This window comes from Syzygium oleosum, unplaced genomic scaffold (genome assembly GCF_021117445.2).
Source record: "Syzygium oleosum isolate NSW1041296 unplaced genomic scaffold, Sole_v2.1 Sole_v2.21, whole genome shotgun sequence".
NCBI classification, from domain to species: domain Eukaryota; kingdom Viridiplantae; phylum Streptophyta; class Magnoliopsida; order Myrtales; family Myrtaceae; genus Syzygium; species Syzygium oleosum.
Window position 1 is genome coordinate 2,006,307 of NW_026607505.1, and position 25,969 is coordinate 2,032,275.

At 39.7% G+C, this 25,969-nt stretch overlaps 2 protein-coding genes and 1 long non-coding RNA gene across 5 annotated transcripts; 1 reads left to right on the plus strand and 2 right to left on the minus strand.

Annotated features, from left to right (window-relative positions):
- Positions 1 to 5,713: 5,713 nt before the first annotated feature.
- On the minus strand, positions 5,714 to 9,079 carry LOC115677376 (probable LRR receptor-like serine/threonine-protein kinase At2g24230). 3 transcript variants are annotated; one of them, XM_056320921.1, is made up of 2 exons: positions 8,922 to 9,079; positions 5,714 to 8,820 (listed from the first exon to the last, which is right to left on the minus strand). In XM_056320921.1, exon 2 carries the CDS (start codon positions 8,518 to 8,520, stop codon positions 5,965 to 5,967), a length of 2,556 nt encoding a protein of 851 aa, XP_056176896.1. In that variant the 5' UTR covers positions 8,521 to 8,820; positions 8,922 to 9,079; the 3' UTR covers positions 5,714 to 5,964. The 3 variants fall into 3 exon arrangements, with proteins under 3 accessions (XP_056176896.1, XP_056176897.1, XP_030456392.1); XM_056320922.1 differs by having other exon boundaries at positions 5,714 to 8,847; positions 8,922 to 9,071; XM_030600532.2 differs by having other exon boundaries at positions 5,714 to 8,817; positions 8,922 to 9,069.
- Positions 9,080 to 13,958: 4,879 nt separating this feature from the next.
- On the plus strand, positions 13,959 to 15,876 carry LOC130140708 (uncharacterized). Its single transcript, XR_008818685.1, has 2 exons — positions 13,959 to 14,214; positions 15,329 to 15,876. It is a non-coding gene; the product is annotated as an uncharacterized LOC130140708 (long non-coding RNA).
- On the minus strand, positions 15,293 to 23,604 carry LOC115677365 (ubiquitin carboxyl-terminal hydrolase 23). The gene is made up of 10 exons (XM_030600519.2): positions 23,134 to 23,604; positions 22,772 to 22,886; positions 21,482 to 21,592; positions 21,048 to 21,220; positions 20,548 to 20,868; positions 20,067 to 20,192; positions 18,107 to 18,730; positions 17,210 to 18,005; positions 16,399 to 16,492; positions 15,293 to 15,818 (listed from the first exon to the last, which is right to left on the minus strand). The coding sequence occupies exons 1-10, from the start codon at positions 23,437 to 23,439 to the stop codon at positions 15,659 to 15,661; spliced, it is 2,826 nt and encodes a 941-aa protein (XP_030456379.1). The 5' UTR covers positions 23,440 to 23,604; the 3' UTR covers positions 15,293 to 15,658.
- Positions 23,605 to 25,969: the final 2,365 nt, after the last annotated feature.

The following is a 25,969-nucleotide window of genomic DNA, read 5'->3' on the forward strand; positions in this document are numbered from 1 at the left end:
TTCTTGTCATGCTTGGTGCAAGATGAATAATTTTTCCTCATTATGATGTTTTCACATCCTCTCGATCTTTTTTTTCTCTTAATTGATATTTTCGAGGAAAAATTGTTCACAAATGTCTAAACCTATTGCATTTTTATCAATTCAATCATGAACCTTTCAATTTTACTAATTGAGTCCTAAACATTTTCACATTTTGCCAATTGAGTCCATCCGGCCAATTTTGAGTGGAAATCATTGATATGGACACCAACTGTCTTACGTGGCACGGTCGACACTAAGCTGATATGAATAAATTTTAATAACGTTTTAATTTTTTTTATCTTTTATTATTTTTTCATTTTTCTGATTTTTGTTTTCCTTTCTTCTTTCTTTTACCGATGACTGGCCACCAGCCATGAACGGGTAGGCTAGCCTCACCTAGGCGAGGGTCGCTATTGCCCGCCACAAGCAAGGCCCTTAGGAGCCCCGATGAGGGCCCCTCACCTGATCTAATGAGGTCACTCTAGCCTGGGCGAAGGTCGGCTTCGCCGGATCTGGACGAGATGAGGTGGCAAGAGGAGCCCTCGCTGAGGCTCGCCCAACCGGGCCTTGCCTATGGCAGGCAACGACAACCCTTGCCTAGACGAGGCCAGCTTGCCCAACCACAAGCAAAAGAAAGACGAAGGAAAAAGAAAAAATAAAAAAAGATTATAAAAAAATGAAAAAATATTAAAATATTTATAAAAATTATCCACATCAGCACCAACCGTCCTACATGGCACAACCAACGTCCACGTCAGCGATTTCCAGCCAAAATTAGCTGAGTGGACTTTATTGACAAAAGATGAAAATGTTTATGATTCAATTAGCAAAATTGAAAGGTTTAGAATTGAATCGGCAAAAGTGTAATAGGCTTAGGGCTTTTTGGACAATTTCCCCCTCTTTTAAAAAAAAATTCTATTGATTAGTTAGAGATTTGTGTTTGAGTTGTTTGATTAATCACAAATTTATTATTAAAAAAAAGTTGATGATTAAATGGTTTATGAGAAGAGAAGGTAGTTTTTTATTCATGCAGAATATAATTGTTTGATTTGTTGTTTGCCTTTTCGCTATAATTACAATAAGGTTTTTACATTCTCACACCAAATCCCACAATTTAATAGTGAAATCTTACCATCGCTTGTTATACATACTCGAATCACTATAGTATTTAGGAAAACATCCATCGATTCCTATTATTGAATTTTTTAGTTTGGTATTCGGATTTTTTATGCAAAAAGAACATTTCATCTATAGAAGATAATATAAGAGAAATACACAAATTTTCCCATCCAAAGCGCTAGTTAATTGTCTAGTTCCTTGTATAGAGATAGGTGCATTCATAAGTAATTGTTTGTATAAATAAACAAGTCAAAAGCACTTAGGCTAAAAGTATAAGAACTATGTTAAAATTAATTACACTTCACATACATTGAGTTATTACTATAATTAGTATTGTTAGCCAATAGATTCCTCTATATTACCTAGTAATAAAAGTAATGAAGATGGGAATTAAAAAAAATGTTACATTTTTGTAACATCCCAAAGTCCCACGTCGAAAGAAAGGGGTCTTATAAAGTGGTTTATAAGTAAAATCTACTTCCAAGTAGCTATTACTTTCTGTGGTTACACCTGAGTACCTCTGACTTATGGTCCACGCTGACCTGGGTCATTACTTATGGTATCGGAAACTCCTCTACTATAAGTGGGGTAATGATCCAACCGACTTATGTGTCAAAGGAGGTACGCAATCTAACCATACAAAGTGACCTAAATCCAAAATAATTCCCAAAATATGTCCATTGAAACATATTTATCCTAATTTTTTTGTGACACCGAAAATCCCAAACTTGTACCTGTGTGACGCATTTACCCTCCGTCAAAGTTCTGTTAATGAGGACTGTTAAAAATCTATCTGCATTGACGTCGAAAAGTAAACATTGTTGACTTGGCACTCACATGACTTAAGTGCAGTAATAAGGATTTTATTTTGATAGAAAATCCATCTGTCTTGACGAAAGTTAAATATGTAACATAGGTACAAGTTTGGGATTCTAGGGTAAATATGTTATAGTGGACATAGTTTTGAGTTTTTGATGTCATAAAAAAAGTTTATGATAAATGTGTCGCGGGCATAATTTAAGATTTTTTGTGGCTTTTTCCCCTTTTTATTTGCAGTGTTTCTTATTTATGAATAGCATCTTTAGTCTTGCACATCTTTTGAAATATATATATTGATTAGTCAAAGCTTGCATCATATAAGCCATCCTTTTCTTGATCTTGTAGGATTCTTGAAGATGCCACTTGTTATCCTAACACTTTTAACAAAGTAATGAGTACCAACCCATCTATGGTCATGATGAGTATACCCTCCCTTTTTGATTTTGTGAAAATTGTAATGTATCGTATTGATTTTGACATTTAATATCATATATAGTTTTAACGGTTCACGTCTCTCCCTTTTTAGAGACTTATAATGGCATAAGTATATGATGCCAATGGCTTTTTCTGCATGAATCATCTGTATTGCATCTTATTCCTTTCACAGCTAGTTGAACCAAAGATTGTCATATTCCTCCTCCTTAAATAAATATATTCTGATGGATTCGTTCATCCACAAAACTTTGAGAAAGAATATCGACATCCAAAATGTTAACGGAAGGACTCGATTGCACCAAATTGACAAATTTTAGGACTTGATTGTACTTTTTTGCAAGTTTTAAGACTCAATTGCACTTTCGCGACAAATTTTATGACTCGGCTTTTTTATAGAAAAAATAAATTGGGAGTTATGTTCATGCTTTTATTTTAAAGATATGTAATTACTAAGACTTGTGCTATAAAAAAAAGTCTACAAAATTGAATTGAGGTTTTCCACCTTTTTTTCCAGAATATAATTAGGATGATCATATATCTGTATTATTTTCCCTAATTTTAAATAACCGCATTTATTTTATTGAAATTACAAAAATTTGTCTTCCCAAGACTATATGCGTGAAATGGTAGTTCTATGGATGTTTTTCAAAAAATGTAAATACTAAGGCTACGTCCGACAGAATGAGATGAGAATGGAACGGGCTGAAATGAATTTAGGTGGAACAATAAGAGAATAGAAGTGGAACCGATTCTTGATTACTGCAATGAATGACAAAATAAAAAAAATATTAAAATTACGATTTTCACCGTCATTTGATATTGTACTATGATTATCGATCGAGGGCTTTTTATGGAATTTTATGGGGAAAAATCCGAGATTGAAATAATCTTTTGGGTTAGCTTTAATTAGATAGAAAGATGCTAATCGAAATTGTAAGCAAAACTCAAGCTATTGCCCATTAGGTGTCTGATGTATGATTCACCTTATGGGAAAATTTCATGATATATACACGAGCCTTTTCTGTTGGGCCTGGGTCAAGTAGCCCAATTGAAATGGGCTCGGCCCATCTTATTATTTGAATTGCCCAAAACCACTGAAATTGGCCCATCCTAAATTAATCTACGAACAAGGAATTGCAACCCATGAAAAGAGCTGCCTTTCTCAAATAAAAAGAGAACATGTTGAGGGGAAAATCATTTTCTTTCTGTTTGCTTAGCATCCTAGAAAACACACTTAAATTGCCAAAAAAAGAAGAAAGAAAGATATAATTATCAAGTTCCGGTCATCGGTCCGAATTAATACATGATTAAGGCAAGTTCATGCTGTTCCTCTTGAGGAGATAAAATAGCCTTCTAAAAGAGGGATATTTCATCACAAAGCAAGCCCAAGTTCTCAACAAAAGACTCCCCTTTCAAAAAAAAAATTTAATTTATTCTCCATTTTGTTTTCTCCTTTTGGTATAGATAAAGAAGAAAAGACTTTTTTTTTGGAGAGTTCGGACAATAATCATTCCTTAGGGTGACTGTAGTGACCCCATGTTAGCAAGCATTATTACATGATTCCCTCAATTAGCGCAGCAAATTATGGTCAAACAAACCTCAAAAAACACATGAGAAGAAGTTTTCTCATGAGTGTTTTTTGGCAGCGTGTGGGACATTCATCATGCAAACTGACCAAGAGACAGATGGGTGTATCACCACTCACTCATGCACCCCTTCAGCCTAAAAATACTACAATATCATGTATATATATCTCTCATTTTTTCCCCTTAATTGAACCATGCATGTTTCCGAATGAACGAGGAAAAAAAAAACGCTTAAGCTCTGCATAAATCGCAGATGGGTGTATCATGCTGGCTTCATTTGTTTATTTATTTCCTTAGAATGTATTGGTTGGGAGGACATTTCATGGATGGAGTGTCAAGTCGATGTTGTTTGGGTGATGATTTGGGTGGGGTTGTTTCTTGCATCCAAAGCGTCACAAAAGTCAAAAGAAGAACAATCCAACATGTTACTATATGCTCAGCAACCGAATCCACAGAATCCACCCCATTTTGACTGATTGGTTTATCAAATCTTGCTCTTTTCTAGCTTATATTATGATTTTCTCATCACTCTTTCAATAATAATTAACATCATCAAAGGAATGGAGCTTTCACTCCTACGAAGGCCTCCGCAGCCTATCCTGCAGGCTTCACGGATGCTTTCCCTATTTTAACTTGCTGGTGCCCGCACGTCTTGTACTTTTAATTCTCCATGTATCTTTATCTTTTTCAATGAGAGAGAATACTCTTTAGAAATTTTCTATCTTGGTAATCCCGAGATCCGGATGAAACCAAGATAAAGCCTCTTGAGGACATGCTTAGGTCCAAAGCAGCAGTTTTGTTTGGGTGGTGATTTGGGTGGGGTTCTTTCTTGCATTCGAAGTGTCACAAAGTCAAAAGAAGAACAATTTAACATGCTACTATATGCTCAGCAACCGAATCCACAGAATCAACCCCCCTTTTGACTAAAATGGTTATCAAATCTTGTTCTTTTCCAGCTTATATCAAGATTTTCCCATTAGTCTTTCAATAATATATACATCCCATCAATCTCTCTCTCTCTCTCTCTCTCTCTCTCTCTCTCTCTGTTAGAAATGGTTTTAGTCGCCCCTGTAGTACCACAGCATTCATTTCATTTTCACATGTAGTTGTTGGCGTGAAATCACCCACTTAACCAAACACAATCATTAAAAGAAATGGGCTCAACTTTTGCACGAGAAAAGAAGGACATGCAGTGAAAAAATGGCAGTGACGTTTCGAAATGCCCTTAATGACGAGCACATGCTCCATTTTCTTATCTCCGTACTTAAAAATCCCCACACAAAGTCCACGACTCTGCAGGAAAAAGTAGAGAATGGTCCATGTCTGGTGGTCCAGGTTTTGTTCGTGAGTCCTGTGAAGATTTGTTTGGTATTAAGGCACCCTCGTATGGTGTCAGAAGGAACATGCCCTTTTTTAAGGGCCTAAAAGCATCGGCCGAAGCGGGGAACCTGTTAAAGAGTACACTCGCTACAGTACAAGAATAGTAATGTGTATGCACAGTCCCACAAGCATCTTTCTCAGAGATAACAAAAGGGTATCTTCATATAACACCCATCTAAAGGCCTGTGCTTTCGCCAAGATTCTTTTGTGGAAATTCATGGAATTTGTTATTTTGCCAAGGCAAAGAAGGTAAAGTCGTTTAGACATTGATGAGGAAAACAGCTCGGCCGGGTATTGGATGATCGGCGGTGAATGAATGAAGGCACCTAAACAAAACTACAACGAGAATCGACGTCGGGAAAATTGGACTTCCATGTATAAATTAAGCTTCTATACTACCGGAAATAAAACAAAAGAGAAGGCTTAGTAGCCAAAACATGAAAGTTCAGGAATACTATACAACTCCTTCCTTAACCTTAGCAGCACTTGAAGAACTAGAGATTCATCAAATTCATGAGCAGAGCGAGAAAATGAATAAACCAACATCAAGCTTCAATTTTTTTTTCCTTTTTGTTTCTTGTTTTTTCCTCACTTAATCAAACACCTAGACTGGCTCGATATCTTTAAGAAGTCCAACTACCTGCTGCATGCTCGGCCGCTTCGAGGGGAGGTTGGCCGTGCAGAGATAGCCGATCTTAAGGGCTTCTTCCATCTGGTCATCAGGTCCGGTATTGCGAAGTTTTGGATCAATGGCTCTTGATCCCTGGCTCTGTCTCACCAACCCCCTAACCCAATTCACCAAATTCGCCTCTTTCTCCTCTGGATATTCATCTCCAATTGGCTTTTTCCCTGTAATGAGCTCAAAAAGAACCACGCCAAAGCAATATACATCGGATTTCGATGTTGGGGACTCATATCCAGGTTCAGAGAATTCTGGCGGAACATACCCGGGTGACCCGCGAGCAATTTCTTCATCCAATCCATTTCCAAACACCTTAGCCAACCCAAAATCAGATAATCTCGGTTCCAAGTTGTAGTCGAGGTAAACACTACTAGCTTTAACATCCCGATGTATTATCGAAGGGAAGCACCCGTGGTGTAGAAATGCGAGAGCTCTCGCAGTGCCAAGGGCTATTTTGTGTCGAAATCTCCAAGTGGTCAATAGTGCTTCAGATCCGACATTTTGAATGCCATTATTCTCGTCGTCCTCCCACGTATCCGTGCTCCAGTCCTCTGTCGTCTGAACACCCAGTGGCAAGTCGTGAAGCAAGTTCTGCAAGTTCCCGTTCTCCATGTAATCATATATAGCAATCCTTTGATCCCCGGCTAAGCAGTATCCAGTTAGCGGGACAAGATTCGGGTGTTTGATCCGGCCAAGATACTCAAGCTCCTTGGCCACATCTTGATCGGTCAATGTGGATCCATGAACCAAAACTTTGACAGCTACATGGATTCCACCGGGCAGGAATCCCCTGTACACAGGCCCAAACTTTCCCTCGGCCAAAAGGGTGCCGCGGTCAAAATTTGATGTTGCAGACAAGAGGTCGGCAAATGTGATATTCAACAAAGGCTTCTCAAATATTACAACCGAGACTGATGTGGCTTGCTTTACATCGGCTACCCATGTGGTTGAATCGGTTTGAAACGAGAAAGGGCCCGAAATCTGTTGCTCTTCCTTGTATGAGGTCTGTTTTACAGCCCACAGTTTTGTTTTTCTTCTGCAACCGAAGGCCAGAAATAGCAGTCCAGCAAGCAAACAGACCATTGAGAGGGATAAAGCAAGCGCAAGCTTGAGTCCCTTATCTCGGGGAGCTTTTCTTTTAAAGAATGCTGGGTTGGCAGCAATGGGGCAGCTATTCGTTGACCCCAAGAAGGCATTTTGGAGGTTTTCTGGGGAAATTCCATTTGCACAGAAGGTTAAGTTGTTGTAAGAGAAGTTGTATCGCTCCATCCGAGGGAGCTTATCCAAGAGCGACATCGGGATTTCTCCGGTCAAATTATTTTGAGAAACATCGAGGTTTTGGAGGCCTTGAACGCTAAGAAGGGGGATTTGGCCACTGAGATGATTCTCAGAGAGATCGAGTGTCTTCAAATGACTCAACTCCGAGATTTCACCGGGAATGTGACCAGTGAGGCTCGTCTTGGACAAATTAAGATATTCTAAACCAGAGAGGACTTCAATTCTTGGGAACTCCCGCCTGGTAAATCTATTATGTGCAAGATTTAGGTATCTAAGGTTCCGGGATTCATTCAAACTGTGTAAAATCTCTCCGCTGAGCTGATTCTCTGACAAATCTAGATAAACCAGATTGGACCAGTTATAGGTGGAATTGAACCGTACCTGAGAAATGTGACCTTGGAACTGGTTCTTGCTCAGGTCAACAATCTGCAACATCTCCTGGAAGGCACCGAGCACCGATCCTTGAAACGAATTCTGGGAAATGTTGAGAGTGGTGATCGATTTCAGCCCTGAGAAATCCACGTCATGCCCATGAATCTCATTGTTTGCTAGGTTCAAGGTTTTGAGATTGGGGAATGCGGCACCGAAGACATTAGGAAGAGACCCATTTAGCTGATTTGATGAAAGGTCAATGAGGACAAGAGACTGACAACTCAGAATGCTGGGTGGAATGCTCCATTGAAACCCATTCCCATCTAGTTTGAGGACTTGAAGACTCTGAAGAGAGCCTATAGCTGCAGGAATTTCACCCGAGAAATTGTTGCCAGAAACATCAATAACTTCAAGTGAACCAAAGTTGCCAATGTTGCTCGAGAGAGACCCAGAAATCTGGTTGGAGGAGAGGTTTAGGCTCTTAAGTGAGCCTAAACTCCAGAAATCTGAAGCCAACCCAGTGATTTTGTTGTTGCTAAGATCCAAAGTCTGGAGCTTGCTAAGCTTCCCCAGGGTAGTATCAGGAATAGGACCAGAGAGACCCAAACCGGGAGCTAGAAACTTGACGACATTCTTTTGTTCGGCATCACAGAAAACTCCCTGCCATGAGCAAACAGGAGAAGAGAAGTCGTAGACATGCGAAGAAGCGAGACCCATCTTCCGCAAGAATTCAGACACAAAAGACCCGTCCGTGTTTGGCTGTTGAGAAGCCAAAGGCCTAGTGCAAATGGCCAAAACCAGGACGTAACCAAACAAGCCGAGACCCATTTGAGAAATAACAAGATCTCTCAAGACAGAGATATAAGACTGAGAGGACTTAATCCAACCTAAAAAATCCCCAATTCAAAGCTCCAAAGCTACCTTAACTCCTTCATAAATGGCTCTGGGCACAGGCTAGACGGTACCTTTCAGGCTGCATTAGCTCCATTTGAATCCAAAAAACCACCACCAAGCAGGAGGGTATGGGTTTATTGCACTACCCAGAAAAGGATCATCACAAAAGAACCAACCTTGCTACCGCGTCCGGGGACTTCTTTGAGATGCCCGGAAAACCCCAAAAACTGGCTGCTGAAACCATTTAAGTTTGAATGGAAACTGTTAAGAGAAGCAAAGGTTGTGAAAGGGCCGTGATTGCTTTTAGTGGTCCTTCAAAGAAAGTGTGAGCTCACCTTTGTCTTAGTCTGCAGGTTCAAGGAAGACAACAAAAGCAAAACCGAAGCATTGCTCTTTTGTCTCTGCCTACACCTCACATACATGACATGAGAAATCAGCAAGCTCCATCTGTGAGGGGTTTTCGTTTTTTTTTTGGGGGGGGGGGGGGGGGGGTTGCACCGTGCACTATGAACTTTACTTAGATGAGAAAGAAAAAAACTTTCTGGAGAGAGAGAGAGAGAGAAAGAGAGAGAGAGAGAGGGTATAACGGGGAAGGGAACGAACAGTATATACTGGTAAGGTATAGGTTTTGAAAAAAATGGGAGGGGGTTGAATTGAATAGAACTGTCTGTTGGGTTGGTGAAATTTATCAGTGATGTTGGTGGGTATTCAATGATTCTTCACCGTGTTCTTTTTTCTCTTTTTTCCGATGGGCTTTTCCCACTTGAATGCAAGTTGATCTGACTCCTGTCTGTAAGAAAGGTGAAACTTTTTTGCTGTTTAGGAGAAAAACGAAAGAGAAGGAAAGCAGCACTTGTCAAAGTCAACACACGCTTCTCTCTTTGGCCCTTCAGTTGTAGGTCAATTTTAAGTGCGGTCAAACATTCTGCAACGCAGTCAGTGCACTTAAAAGTGACACTTTTCGAGATAGACACTTTTTATGCAAAATACAAGGTATAATAAGATTATTTTCTAAAATTTATATTATTAATTAACTCGACCTGTTATGAATGAACTTTTTAAAATGAGTCATATCTGACATTTAATAAGATTTTAATAAATCACAAGTAATATACTAACTCTGCAAAATAGTATTAGCACATTTCAGCATTATTCATCACCTTATCCTTATTTTCTTCAATTGGATGCTTCTGCCTTCCATCCTACTTGTTTTTTTATTTTAATTGCAGTTACTCCGGTTTAGCTGACTGCAGAATTAGTTCACTTGACAACTAATCTTCAGTGCGTAAAGCAAGGAACTTTTTAAGAACTCGATGAAAAGAGGTGCTTAAAACGAAGAAAAGAAGATAGAGGCGATCCAAAGTGCATATAATGATACGAGGTAAAATCCCATTGACCTATATTTAATCATGATAAGGCTAAAGCTAGATTTGCAATCAGCATTTCATTTGTTTGAACAGCATCTACATTGTATAGGGAATCAATATGTACTTCAATAGGTTACGAATAATTGTGATATGCTCATTTGACTTTTAAGCTTTCATTGATTCTCTTTTCAATCTTTTTTCCTTGATGGGGCATGCCCAATTGAATAAAACAATGCCTTCTTTTCCTAATTCATGTTCAAGCCTCATAATATAAGGAATGCCCTGAGGAGAAGAGAAGGATGTATAATAGCCCAATGGAAAGCCATCCTCCTTACGTTATTAATTAAATAGAAATGAATGTAATTAGTGATCCCTGAACGGCCAATACTAGATACAATCCTAATTGGCGACCCGACATGCAAAAGTATTTAAATTGATACATGTTAATTTTCGAGTAACTACTGGTGTAGTTAATATACATTAAGTAAAAGTTCAGTTATTGAGCTATATAAATTAGTTTTTGGGTAATACATACGGCCCTCTGTAAGGGACAGAAATAGCCTCATATGTGACATGATCAAACAGAAGTCAGCTTTCTCCATGGTCTTAAATATGTGTGAAAACTCAAAACCTAGACAACAAAATCAAAACGTCTGTGGTCCCCGAGGAATAAGTATCAAATGTGTGTGAAAGAGATTTACATCATATCATAATCTGAACCCAGCTTTCACCATGGCCTTAAATCACGAGGTGGCTTTTGGCCCCCACAGCTACTCTTCTGCCCACTCTATCCCTGCACTGATGGAAGCTTGTGGGAGTGTAATAGTGACTGCTTGATTAATCATTAATTGTAATAAATTGTGAACATTACATGACATGCTGGCTTATGAACATTTCACACTGGGAACAGTTCACTTTTCACAGGTTATGCATATAGAATTTGTATCTTATCCCCTTCCTTTCTGTAAGGGCAGATTGCTTGGAACAGTTGCATTAGGAAAACCTAATCGTGTGGGGATCTATCCAGCACCAGCTCAAGCAAATGAGCAAATCTATTACATTTTAGAGAGAGAGAGAGAGAGAGAGAGACAAAGGGTTGAGCATGCCAAGATCCAACATGAGAAATGAGTGGACAAAGAAAGAGAGAAAGCTTGCACACATGATGATGATTTGCATTGATTGGGGTGAGGAGTGACAAGTAATCAACCTACACCAAATTAAATAAAAGGACCCTCCTTAAAAAAAAAAGAATTCATACTCATTTGTGTACTCAATGCCAGCAAACTCATTCTTCAAACATTGCTCTTCTTAATGATGTTGAGTCCAGTCAGAGCACCACCCTTTTTAATTAATGACCAAAAAGACAGCGAGATTTACATTAATTAAGTTAATGCTAATCAGAGACAGGTATCTCGTTCAGCTGGATCCTCCACATGAAGAAATTAATTTGACCCTATCATTTAATGTTGTGCAACAACGAACCCAAGAAGGATCCTCACTAATAATTGGAGTAGTTTACAAGTTAGCTGGAAAGAACGGGCCTCCATCTTTGTAATGTCTAGTGGGCATTATCTAAAGAAATTGTTATTGGTTTTGTTTTCAATCTGTTCTTAAAAAAATAAATGTTCTGAATAGGTGTTCTTACTAAACTTACTATTAAGCAACTAAGTATAGTTGAGTTTGTTTTCGGACATCGAAAATGAACAAAAGTGACATACTACTAGGCAACATGATAGTGTATAGAAAGAAAACAATGCTTTATTCTTTTAAAACACATTGAAATCCATTAGATTAATTCGCGGAAAATTTTTTCAATCAAATAAACATACCCTTAATCTCTACATATATTCCAGGGGAAGATATATTTTCTAGCTAGAAATAGAGAACCATCAGACTTTTATAATTCTCTATATATAACTATCCTGCAATGCAAAGTACGAGATTATAAATTCTCATTTTTTTACAGGAAACATCTATCTTCTTGGAAGTGTGAAAACAAGAACTAGGGCACGTAGTTTTCCCACGGAGACATTGACGTGTGACAAAAAAAATGTTTAAGAATGCGAAAGACACATGAGAACCATGTCGCGATCATTAGCCACATTTCTTGCCAAATATAATTGATTTTTTTTGTGTTTAATTACAGAAAATCTAATAGTAATCGAGTCTCCATGCCTTTATTAATAAACTAGGATCATTGTATTAAATATTTGAATTAGGTTCTCTAGGAGGAACAGCAATAAAGACAAAATTTTATGGAAGTTATAACTAAGTCCTCGTTTAATGTTTTATTTAATTTTTTTCTGTCACCTTGGAAAACGAGGATTGATTCCACGCAGGTTTGAAAGGTCAGAGTTTCTCTAGTTCTATAGCTAAAAGATCAGTCAGTGTCCTCCAGTTGGAACCCAAGTTTGAATTTGCACAGTCCGAGTCCGAGTAAGTAGATTTTCTTCAATTGTTAAAAAATTGTTGCTAGGTTAATTAATTTTATCTTATTAGTCTATTTTAAGCCAGAGAATGTCCAGCTTTTGTTGATAATAACCTTAACCCAAGTTTCAAGCAATCTTCATGTCTGCGTTTTCAACACGCACAATCCCATGAAAATCGCAAAATAATGTCAAATCTTTTGTAAGCGAAATGCTAGGGTTTGTTCTTCAATATGGTGATTTTTATGTGTCTCATAATCCAAGATAGTTAAGATTTCTTGCTTACAAGTTCATCACGAGTTTAGCGAATAATCGTGATTATGTATTGGTCTCGCCCGCAAGTGTGATTCCACTTGTATATATGTCTCTCGGACTTGCGAATTTAGTGGAAGGATGCGATTAGGCATGATGAAAATAATGAAAGTGCCCCGGTAGTTTTTTCTTGCAAAGATTCCAACAGGTATCGAAAGGGCTTGTTTTGGAGAAGAGTTTAGTTAAGACCAACACTACAAAGTTCAAAACGAAAAGGGTAAATACTACCAAAAACCTCAAATTATATCACTTATGACAAACTTACCATGAACTTTTTTTTGTGACATGAAAAATTTTAAATTATGCCATTTGTGATAAATTTACTCTGAACTTTTTTTTGTAACACTAAAAACCCCAAACTATACCCATTATGACACATTTATCCCAAACTTTCTCTTGTGACACAAAAAACCCTGAACTTGTACTCGTGTGACACATTTACCTCACAATACTTTGGTCCCGGGGCATTTTCGTCCTTTTCCTTTTTCTGTTTTTTTTTTTTTCCTTTCTTCTCTCTTCCCTCTGCCGGCCTTGGCGGAGGGAAGCCGGTGAGAGCGGCCCTCGCCGGCGTCGAAGTTGGGCGAGGGTTGCCCTCGCCGGATCTAGTGAGGACGACCCTCGCCGGTGTTGGGCGAGTGTCGCCCTCGCCTGGGTGGGCAAGGGCTACCTGAGTCCCTCGCCCGACTCAAGCAAGGCTGCCCTCGTCGGATCTAGTGAGGGCAACCCTCGCCCGATCTAGCGAGGGCGACCCTCGCTTGAGTCGGGCGAGGGCAACCCTTGCCTGAGTCGAGCCCTCGCCCACCCAGGTGAGGGCCGCCCTCGCTTGAGTCGGGCAAGGGCTGCCCTCGCCTGCCCATGAGAGGGTTGCCCTCGCCAGATCCGGTGAGGGCCACCCTTGCCCAACTCCAACGCCAGCGAGGGCTGCCCTCGCCTGCTTCCCTTCGCCATAGCCAGCAGAGGGAAGAAAGAAGAAAGGAAAATGACAAAAATGCCCTTGGGCCAAAGTGTTGTGGGGTAAATATATCACACGAATACAAGTTTAGGATTTTTTGTGTCATAAGAGAAAGTTTGGGATAAATGTGTCACAATATGCATAGTTCGAGGTTTTTAGTATAAAAAAAAAAAGTTCAAGGTAAATTTGTCACAAATGACATAATTTGGAGTTTTTCGTGTCACAAAAAAAAGTTCAGGGTAAATTTATCATAAGTGACATAATTTAAGATTTTTGGTAGTATTTTCCCAAAAGAAAATGAGCTAAGCCCCCAACCGAGCAAACATATAGCCCATTCTTTAACACAGCTCACTCTGATGAGTGAAGGATACCTTCAATTAAGCACCTACTTAATTCCCTTACTCAAACACTCAACCCTGATTATAAAATGCAGAAAATTTTGAAGAACGTCGGTCACAACCAGATTTACAAGAGTTCACCGATCAGTGTTTAGGAGACCATCAAAGAAAGTGATCTAATAAATTAACAATGCAGTAAAAACTCAACAAATACTGAGCTACCAAGCCGACTTGTTGTTCTTGGGCTTGGAAAAAAATTCTCGACATCCGCCGGGATTTTCAAATGTTCTTCATATGGCAAATTGGTGATGGTGCAACCACATCATTCTGGTTTGATTCTTGGCATCCCAAAGGTCCTCTTTCGGATCTCTTTTCCAATAGGGACATTTATTGCTCTGGTATCCCGAGGGAGGCCTCTGTTCGAGAGTTCTTTTCCGATTCCTGGCATAGCTCGTATATGCTTCAAACCTTCAACTCCTGGCCGGATGCTATCCCCGATCTAGATGTACAGAGACCTGATCGATTACTGTGGAAGGGCCACTCGTCGGGTATCTTCTCTGTGGCCTCGGCATGGGAACTGATCAGAATCAGCAGACCTATTGTCCCTTGGTGTTCCTTCGTTTGGGACCAGAGCATTGCGCCGAGGTATGGCTTTTTGTTGTGGCTTATATCACTGAATAGGCTCCCGACACAGGTCGTTTTGCTTAATTATCGCAGAATATCGGAAGGTGTTTGTGCATTTTGTAAATGTAGACCCGATTTTGTTGATAATCTGTTTTTTGGGTGTCATAAATGTAATCTTTCTTAGAGAAACCAGTCATGGCAAGATAATCTCCAATGGGCCATCAGTTTCATAGGCGGCCACAGTTTCCACCAGCGAATTGCTCGCTTCTCATTTGGAGCATTATGCCATATTATCTGGACGACACGGAACAATATCCTCTTCAGAAATCAACCCCTCTGTGCCGGCCCTACGGCAACATCTTGCTAAGCTCATAAGGGATAGAGATCTGTCATTCAAACCTGTTGAAGATAATCCTCGCAACAGAAGGATCCAAGTCAATTGGGGCATCTCGCCTACCATCTTTGATTAATCCTCTTCGGTGGTTGTTGGCTCTCTTTTGTAGTCGGTTGGTCGTTTTTTGGCCCTGCTGTATTTTGCGTTTGATGCTTTTGAGCTCACTATCCGTTACACCTTTGCACCTGTTTAGACACCTTGGGTGTCGTTTCAGGTACGAGATTTTTGTGTTTCGGTTACATCATATGTAGGTTACACTTTGAAAAGTCAATATACATCTTACCTTACCAAAAAAAAAAAAAACAAATACTGGGCTACAACATTGTCAGCTGTTCAAAGAATCTTCCCTTTCAAAGGTTTATTACATAGCTAGCTAATACACGAACACACAGCTAAATACATTTCACAGACAAAAAAGCTAGAACTGAGAGAAATATTCCCCAGTGCTCGATCCACCAAGACACCTCTCAAAGGAACAAACAAAATCTCCAAGAAACAGAGAAATTGTCATAATGGTCAATCTCACAGAGCCTCGTACCTAGACGCCAGAAGCAGGAGACTTTACTCATACAACACTGGGCAAGAATCAAGTAATGCGACTTTATCAATCGGACGATCAAAATCAGCAGACTGAGCTTGAAGTCTGCCATAGGATCACCTTATATCCTGAATGGCAAACTCCCAGAGCTAGCCTTATCAAGTTTTGTCTTCTTCAAATTTATTTTCTCCGATGCGATTTTCTGGAAATAATTTGGGCCACCAAAATCAAACTTGGCTTGCCTCACCTTTCTCCTCTTTCCCCGATCATATTCTTCATCCCTGCAATATGAACGTAAATTATTGTAAATTGTACAGGATATGTGCTTAAAAATAAAAAGCAAGAGCTACCAATCAACTGTAAAGAAACAGATCTCTACCAACTAAGTAAACCAACATAATACATGCTCTTTTGCTGCCTTTCACCTGACTATCCAAAGAAATTACAGCGTGCCCACGCTTATCTTTTCCTATATTACCGTTTATTTTGTTCTTACCACTCAACAGATTTTGATCAACAGATTTTGATCATCACAGTATTAACAAGAAACAGGATTTCCTAATCAGACCACAATTACATCCACAGCAGGTAAAATACCTAAAAATAAACTCAAAATTCAACAATTTATTATTCATGTCTACAAGCATCAACCACAGTACCATCAGAAAAGTTTATTAATTAGAACGAGAGAACTGAGATTTAACCCTTTCATGATTTGCAACGTCGACACTACCCCTCAACCATCTAACCATACGATACAAGTACCTATTCACCTTTTTTCGCCAATGATATCTTCAATTGAAGTTCATAACAGATAGGACATGATTCTGCAGATATATGACTAACAATACTTCAGCTTACCATTCATCCAGCACATAACCAATGCTGGTGTTCTCTGCACCATTTGATTCCGTGGTCGGAGAGGGAGAAAACTCTATCCCGTCCCAATGTGCAACTGCAATCAAAAGGAAAGAAAAAGGTAAATAGAGAGTACTAATTCAACAGAATAATTGGGAAGCACCAACTCAAGTAAAATTCGCAACCAGTACAAGTTGCAAGTCAAAAAAGAATCATAAATAGAAATGAATAATGACTGTCATCAAGATTTTTCAGACAGATAAAACCCAATGAAGTACCCACTGCAAAAGGATGTTACAGGAAGAATGCCAGTAAATCTGGTACTGACATGGAGAAAGTTTTTACAAACAGGATAATTATAATTTGGTTTCTAGAGCACAATAAAACTCATATGCCATCATTGACTAAAGCATGGAAAACAGGGGAAATGCTCTCGTTTAGACTAAATCTTTACTGAACTTTCAAAATACAAGTTAACCTTACACAATCTACAGACACACAAAAGAAGGCAAACTGTCATAAGTCTTCCGCAATACTTAAAGGAATAACAGACTTGATCTATTTCATAAAAGAATGAATTGGGATCATTTTACTTGCTTAAGTATATGGTAGCTCAAGTGTATTATCCTAAGGACATCATCAACAGAAAAATGCCAAAGAAAGCAGCTGCTGCAGGCATCAAAAGCATTAATGCAACAAACATGAGCCAATTAAAACATCAAAAGCATCTGACCAAAAAAAAAACCACATCAAAAGCAGCCCAGTTTGCAATCAACCTCACATTATCACGAGGACCAAAAATTCCTTTACTCACCTAATGTCTCTTCCAATCCTCGCGTAAGCATGCTCATCAAACCGTTCTGCATTGTGTCCCTCTTAGAGTCTTCTAGACTCTCATACTCTCTACTTTTACCCAAGTTTACTGACGACTGAGAGCTTATGCTCATTTTCAACGAAGAATCGGTTGCAAGAACAGCATCACTTTGAGTTGTCCTATCTCTAAATGCACCATCCATGGCACCCACCAAGGAGTCGCCATTACAACTCGTGGTCATCCTTGAACAAGTGTCACCGACTCTTTTCTTGGAACACGATTTAGACCCTCTCCTCTTTGAAGAAACAGAAACGACCTCTGTTGTTTCTGACGTTGATGGTCCAAAATCCAAAGCAATAAGATCTCTATTCAGCTGTTTTCCATTATAATTCTTCGCAACTAACCTGTGATGCTTGTTCTTCTTGTGCTTCTTACGTGGACGGAGTGATGCGCGCAAAAGTATGTTCGAGCCTAAATGAAGGCTTGCGAACTGATACTTTAGATGCTTTCTAAATTTTTTACGCGGCTTGCCATCAAGTGTTTCCACACGTGACAATACATTTGATGTGGTGGATGCGACAGAAAAGTTAACAGCCACATCAGATTTAAATCCTTGGCCAGTTTTATCAGTCTTCTCACTCACTGCAACGGCAATACTTTCACAAGGAATGTTCCGGCTTCTATTGCAAATTGATTTCTCTGGTGATCTTTCAGGTCCAACTTCCTCAAAAGACTTGTCAGCAGAATCATTGCATGAATTTGCAGTCGTACCACCAAGACTTGAGACAGCATTTATCTGGGCATAACAATATTCAGAGACATTAAGAAACATCGCAACCTCTTGCAATCCACTCAAACTGCCAGGAAGATAATATTGGAGCTAAGAAATGTTCTTACCTTTTGAGATAATTCATCCTTGAGAAGCTTCTTAGCGGCAGCTTTCAAGGAAGTTGTGCTGGCAGGAAATTCAGGAATTGATACTGTCAAATCTTTCTTGGAATTTCCATCATTGCGCCGAGAAATTTCATGAACAGGTGCAGAGAGAGGAGCATTCTCCAAATTATCATTTGAACTAATGCCCGTAGGGCTAACAGATGCCAAATTTTCTTTTGCAAGAGCAAGTCCTTCCACAGAAACCTTTGATGATGAATCCTTCACAACAGAAGCCAAAATGGAGTTGTTCTTAACTTGAAATTCTGCCTGCGCTGGACCAAGGTTTTCCTTGACTGATGATTCCTTCATACTGATCTTATTTGATGAACTAATATTTACTGCATCTTTCGCAATAAGGGTGGTAGGAGAGGTTGCTGAATTGATGCCACTCTTCATCTGATCTAATTTTACAGGTCCTTTTGGGCTTTGGCTGGAAATGAAAGGCGCCCCAGGTCCACCGACATTCTCTTTCACATCCTTGTGAGCAACAGCAGCCAGTTTTCTTGCTGTTGTATTGTTTCTATTTCGGACATAAAACAACATATAGGCCTTCTGCTGCAAAACCTTTGACTCACTCACTTGGTGAACCTGCATCATCAGTATCCCAAGGACAATACATCCTAGTCAGCAGTGTAGACAGACTGCACACTTGTCCACAAATAAAAAGAATAGAGAGAAATGTCATCCCCAGAAATAAAATTTGTCAAATTGGTACAATCGAATCCTTCCGTTAACTCTGTCTAATTAGACAGACGGAAAATGTTGACGTGGCTTTTTTTTTATTATTTTCTCTACCTACGTGAATTTTTTTAAAAAATTTCTCTCTCCTACATGGCATTGACCTTGCTAAAACATGAAATATAAGACTAAAACGACATCATTTTGGCCTAAATCCTTATTTTTAACCAAAAATTATTAATTAAATAAAATATAAAAATATAAAAATATAAATTTGAAAAAAACACAAAAAAAGGCAAGGGCAAGGGCAAGGGCCCTCGCCGCCGCCCCACCGTCGTTGGAAAGCATCGGTGGGGCTCGGTGGGGGCTCGGCAGGGGTCGACAAGGGTCGCCAGCCCTCACCGAGTCCCCACCAATGCTTTCCGGCAATGGTGGAGCGCCTTTTTTCTTTTTTGTGTTTTTTAAAAAAGTTATTTTTATCTAATTTAATTAAGATTTACGTTAAAAAATTATATTTGGATCAAAATGACGTTTTAGCCTAATCCTTCATGTTTAGCCACGTAGGAGAGAGAATAAAAAAAAACCAAGCCAGTGTTTTCCATTAGTCAAGATAAATGAAATTAACGGAAGGACTCAATTGCACCAATTTGATAAGTTTTAGGACTTCATTGTACTTTTTATAAGTTTTTGGACTCAATTACACTTTCGTGACAAGTTTTAGAACCTCAAATGCACTTATCCCAATTAATTATTATACCAAAACTTAAGATCGTATGTAGAGTTTAAGAGAAAACATATACAGGTTCATTTTAAGGCATCAAATACTTCACGCATAACACAAATAAATGTCGCATGGCCAACAAATAAGGATACATGCTAAGGACTTCCTTCTACTAAAACATAAGAAACAAATTTTGCTCATTTTCTTAATGGCACCATCTATATCAGCAAGACTACAACATGATTATTAGGAAAGGTGACCATTATTAGGTGGGCACGCGCCACAGGCTCGAAGGTTTAAACAACATGTTGCCAAACCTGCCCATCCCCACAAAAGTGCACAGTATTTTTTAGCCGTTCTTCGCCTGAGCAGGCTGATTTAAAGCCAGGCTTTCTAACTACAGCTCCTTGCCAAAACGTACCCACATTGCTTTTCGGATCATCAGGCTTGAGCAAGCACAACAAACTGGCCAGCCAATGATCACATAATTTAAGAGTACAAGGTAAAAAGTTCCACTCTAGGTACCTGATTGTCGTCAAGGGAGTACCACATATTAGTAGACGTGCGGACATAGCAATAATAATGGCCAGAATGGGTGCTCCAGCCATGATGGACTAAAACCCCATAAAGAGTGTACTTCAAATCTCCTTCCTGGAAAGTATGTGGCCAAAGGGAATTAGAGAAGCCCATCTGCAGTTGCACTTAAACCGACGACACAAAACAGATCACACAAAAAGCCAATAAACCAACAGAAAAAAATTAATTCTCCTAACAGGAAATCAGTAGTTGCTTTTAGAAGATTACAAAAAGGCAAGAATAACATTGAGAATTGTTAAAACTAAAAACCAGTAAGGTCTTCCAGCATAATCCTCAGAAATCCCCTATAGATTATCAAAGTCATCTTGTCTTAAGACAACACAAGCTCGGTGACAATAGTAGTCAATAGCAAAAGCTAAAATAACTATAACAGAGAGACCAGATTGCCTACTTTGGATATTATACTTACATAGGAACCACTGACAAAAGGTTTCAAATCTAGCGCAGTATCAAATTGGACACTCTTGTTGATCTTTTGTGTAGGATCATGAAACCGCTTAAGATGAATGGTTAGAACATAAGGAGCCTTGTGAACTGTAAGCTGCTTAAGAGCCCTGACTTTCTGCTTGCACCGTTGACACTGGTACTGCCTCTCCCCTCCATCTAGTTGCTCTGCTGCCGTAAAATGTTTAAGAGCTTTCCCCACAGAATCTGCCTTGGCAATTTCAAGACTTAAATCCAGGAATGGATCAAAAGTGTTGGAACAGTAGGAACACTGCATGCATTTCACCTGAAAAATTGACAGCGGAGAGATAAACAATGACAGAAGGACCTTCCATATATCAGCTCTCTTCAACATTACTAACAGTACTCACTCTAAGCTTCAATATATGTGCACAAAAATGAGGCCAAAAGATTCAAGCTCATTAACTGAAAAACAGAAAGCCACCATGAGCTCAGAAAGCATACCTGACTTCGTAGACGACCGCCAAAAATTTTGTGCACCAAACTCTTATCGTACGCACTGGGTGATTCGGTTGGCACTCCAGAAGGTAAGCAGCATTTATGCATAGATTCCAATAAGTTCACCATGTATTCATGTGCATCCTCTTGTCTAGCATTTCGGAAATTCCGAGATATGCCTAATTATGTGTCAAGGACAACGAGTTCCAGAAAGTACTTGTACACAAAATAAATTTGTAATTTGACTTGAACAGAATATATGTTAACACTCCTCCCCTCTATTTTTTTTTATTTTGAAAGGACAAAAATCATGATAAGGGCTTTTTTGTGCCAGCTGATCACAAAATGAACATAATCCACAAACAGAAACCGAACATGATTACAAACTGAATTGTGCTAAATGATAGAAGGGATTCCAGAAAAGTTCTATACAAGGATACACCGCAAGTTCGAGACGAGATCCTTCGGCGCCAAAATTCTACCAGTTGATTTCAAAGCACGACTGACATGTTTCTGAATAGCACATAAGGCACAAAAACCATTTATCCGACCTTCACAGATGAACAGAAAAACAAAGAAGGAAGAAAGAATTAGACAACAGAAGGCAGTATTATATCACTTTCGTATGAGAGCTGCCACATGTTAGATTTATCCATGCCAAGAGAAAATAAATGCAGATAAGTCACTAATGTCTCGGTACTCTTAAGAAAGTAAACCAGAAAATAGTACTTGTACCTCGAAATATCTATTAGATTTACTTGAAGAAGAGTTATCAAAATTTCACAATTTTTAGTCATCAAATATAGATGACATAGACTAGCTGCCTTCTGTTGAACAGAAATATCATCAGCTCAATCTACATAATACTGTTCTCACTGATACAAACCTTTGACCTGGAATTTTAGCATGGCATCTCAACTTACCGCGTGGCAAAAAATGACTAAATCTCAAAATCATTACTTCTGCTATTACTCAGAAAAAATAATATTGATTATGGACATAAAGTGCAGTCAAGCCGTCACCAGATATGGAAGTTCTCAAGGGAACAACCTAATACCATGGATTTTTTGGCTTGTCTGGATCCATTTTAAATTCACCTTCTTTGTAATGACGGTTGCATCAGAGAAATTCATCAATCAGTAACCACCTAAGAATGTTCAGACTTCACTTCCAAATAGCTAATCTTCACAAAAAAACTTAAAGAGGTCCGTTAACTTCTTGCAGCTACATTGTTAACTTGCTGCAGCTTTATCCAAATGAATCTTGGTTCAAATATCCAATAGGATGATGAAACTTCAGCTGGAAACAGTTGGAATAAGCTTCTTTGGATCTCAATTATTCAACCGTACGCATTATTAGTGCTTCTGGTAGGAAGGAACTAAGAGAAGATTTGAGATGCCAATGGTTCACCTATCTAATAAGAGCTCATTGTAGAAAAGCAAAAGCACCTTACAACCAAAATGACAATCACACTCTTTATCCAAATGGGCAGCTAAATTTTACACGAAATGTTGGAAATGTCACCGAAAGGGTTCTCGCCATAAAAACCCATAAAGGTAAAGAACAAGATAGAACTAAAACCTCCGAGGAACCCCATGTCATAGCAAGAATAAACGCTTATCGACCTATCATATATAGTTATAGTCCAGTGAACAATGAAGAACAAATTAAAACATGTTAATGCCTCGGAAAGAAACAGACTTGGGCAAGTCGAGATGACATTTACTCACAAGAGTTTTGATGCTTCCCACTTTGCAAGTAAGCTGCCAAGGGCTCGGTGTACGTTAGACACTGCAATACGGAATTAAGGAAACAAGTGTTTCCCAGATTTTCCAAGCCAGCACCCTGCAAGCAATCCATACCAACCTCATCGTTAGACAACTGGAGAGTGGCTATAGGAAGCTAAGGCGTCCAAAGACTTGGGCAAATCGCTATTTCAAGCGGAAAAGGCAAAATTTCCAACGAACTAATATCAAATTGCCCCAGTCACAAGTCACAAAAGCACAGAAGGATCCCCTGATCAAAACAAAGAACACGGAAATCACTAAAAAGTTCAGCCACACGCCACAAGCATCGAACTGGCGTTCCTTACAATTCTTTGTACGGAGGCTCCGAAACTGAGCTCCGGATCCAACCAGCCCTCCACGAGCTCCAGCCCGTCCACCCTCTTCCCCGAGGCCTGCCCGGAGCCGCTCCCCGCGAGCTTTCCAGCCGGCTGCGGCGCGCTCGGGTTCAGGGTCTCGATCTTGAAGTCCCCGCCGCCGCTCCCGTATCCGTTGAAGTGCTTCCTGGCGGGATGGAACTCGATCCTCCGCTGGAACAACGCCGGAGACGAAGAGGACCCGGACGGCGCGAACGGGGCGAGGAGACCCTTGTGCTCCGGCTCGGACACGGCCATTGCGGAATCGCCGGAGCTACAGAGCTTCTTGAAGCTGATCTTGAAAAATTCTCGACGGAGCAATCTCTCCCCTCTTCCTCTCCCCCCTCTATCTCTCTCTCTCCCCTCTCTATATCTCCAGATGGGTGGCCGGAGAAGCGAGGGACAACGGGACGGTGCGGCGGCGAGCGGCGGCGGCGGCGGCGGCAGCACTTGCAGAAAGCTTCGCTACGGCTTCCGCGAAAGAGGAGCCAAAAAGTGGCCGAAGGGGGCCGACTTTATAAAACCCTACCAAAGACCTCCCGGGGGTGTTTCCGTCATTTCAGTTTCGATGATCGAATGAACCTCGTCGCGTCTGGCCATGGCCAACAACATCATTGGAGCACCCCCACGTGCCGGAACTGGGCGAGACCTTGAAACGTTTGGTCGGCATGTCGTTTTGTAGGCATTTGTTTGTTTCTTTGGGTAAATGATAGGGGCCAATTCCCACCATGCAATTGAAAACCGCTCACGGAGGACCGGTTCCGAAAAATTAAAATTAAAAACCGCCCGTTGGTTCCATGGATTCACCCGAGAACCTAACCGCATCAGTCCGGTTCTTGAGTGGATCCATGGCGGTCTGATTCCCGGGTGAGTCCATGTAACCGATCCCACAAAGTTTCGCGCAAATGAAGGTGACCGAGAGCTAGAGAGGGAGGCAATGAACTGCTAGAGGCGCAGCCAGTTGATGGGAGTTAAGAGTCCAGGGCATGAGTCGATGGGCGTTAAACTTGAAAGTCGAGACCATGAGTGAGAGATAAAGAGACGACTTAGACAATGTGAGAGTGAGATGAGACGAGTACTTAATTGATGCGCTTTGAATTTCAGATCAAGGATTTTAGGATTTTTATTTTTCTTAATTTTTTTTATTTTTTATTGAAAATTTTTCTTAAAAATTATATGTATTACCGGTCCAGTTCAGTTCGGGTGGATGGTTCCACGCCTAGAATAGGGAACCGGACCAGTACTCGCCAGTTCTAGTAAATTTGAACCGAGAATCGGACTGATCCCCACTGGAATCGCCGATTCTGGGCCGGTCCAACATTATACATCGAGCTAAAGTTTAGGAATCACATTGAACAAATTTAAAGTTCAAGGACCACATTGCACATTGACCCAAAGTTCGTGAATTATTTATGTCGTTATCCCATTTTTTTCGACAAAACAGTCCCTATTTTTGCCCGACGTGTAATGTCATCCTTGAACCTTTGATTCGTCCAATATAGTCTCTGACCTATTCCTAAATATTCGATCTAATTTCTAAACTTTTGATTTGTTCATTTTAATCCTTTTAACTTTCATAATTGTACTATCGTTCAGATTTTAGAATATCTTGTCATGGGCTTGTAAACTATGCTAAGAGAAAGCCCACGTTGTTGCCTTCCCAAAGACAATTGGGCCAATGTGGACGACAAAATAGACAATGGGCCCAACGTTGCTTGCCTCACTCAAAGCCCATGTTAGATGTTTGCCATTGGGCTGAGGATGACTAAGGGCCTTATTCAACATCAAACCCTTTTGTCTTCAAATCCTATAATTTCGCAACATGGGGTTTTCAAGAAAATCTTGGACGCAGCATTCTTTAGCTTCCAAAACCTGAGCTTTACCACCCTCGATTGCCTTGACTTTTTCGCCGCGAGTCAACTAGGAACTATATAGGTTAGGTCATTCGTTGATGGTCGCATCCTAGCCAATTACCTTTTTCAATAACTCGGGCGAGATACATGCAATCTCGCATCGATTTAGAGTAGGCAATGAGAATGATTGAGAGCGCTTGATCCGACTTTAGAAACTAGAAAAATGCAAAGTGCGAGCAACGAAAATGCCGACAGATGATTCTCGAGGTAAAAATGTATTGGAAAACCGAGGAAAAAAATACATTTGTTATTTTGTATTTTAAGTTTCATTTATTTCGCGGAAAATGAATGATTTAAAAAATATTTGTCTAAAAATGCTCGATAGTATCGCCTGAAATAATTAATCGATGAAAAATGTTATCATTATTGACAACAATTTATATTTAAATATTTTCATGAACAACGAAAATATTTTTGTTCATTCTATATTTGTAAGTGATACAAGGGATCGTTTCTCCGAAAAATATTTTTCAAATCATTCATTTTTCGCGAAATAAAAATACCCTTACCTTCATCTAAATTCGTCTTAGGTTCATCTAAATTCGCGGGTGTTGTTTGGTACACCTTCCTCTTTGCCAATGTTGGGTACACCAAATAGCTCAAATTCATGAGGCTCTTATCTACCAAATGGAACCAAATGAAAAGTGAGACTAAGGAAGACCATGCCTATTTACAAAACCAAAAAAGCAAAAGGACAGTAATGAATTGACTCGGTCTAGTTAGTACTAAACAGAAAGGACCAGACAAGTGGCACGGTCATTTTAAGTCCCACCTAACACAGAGCCAACATGACCGATACAGCCAATTTGACCCGCGCACTCCACAGTCCACACCATGAAATGATGATTGAAATTTGTTAAGGCTGACAATGATTG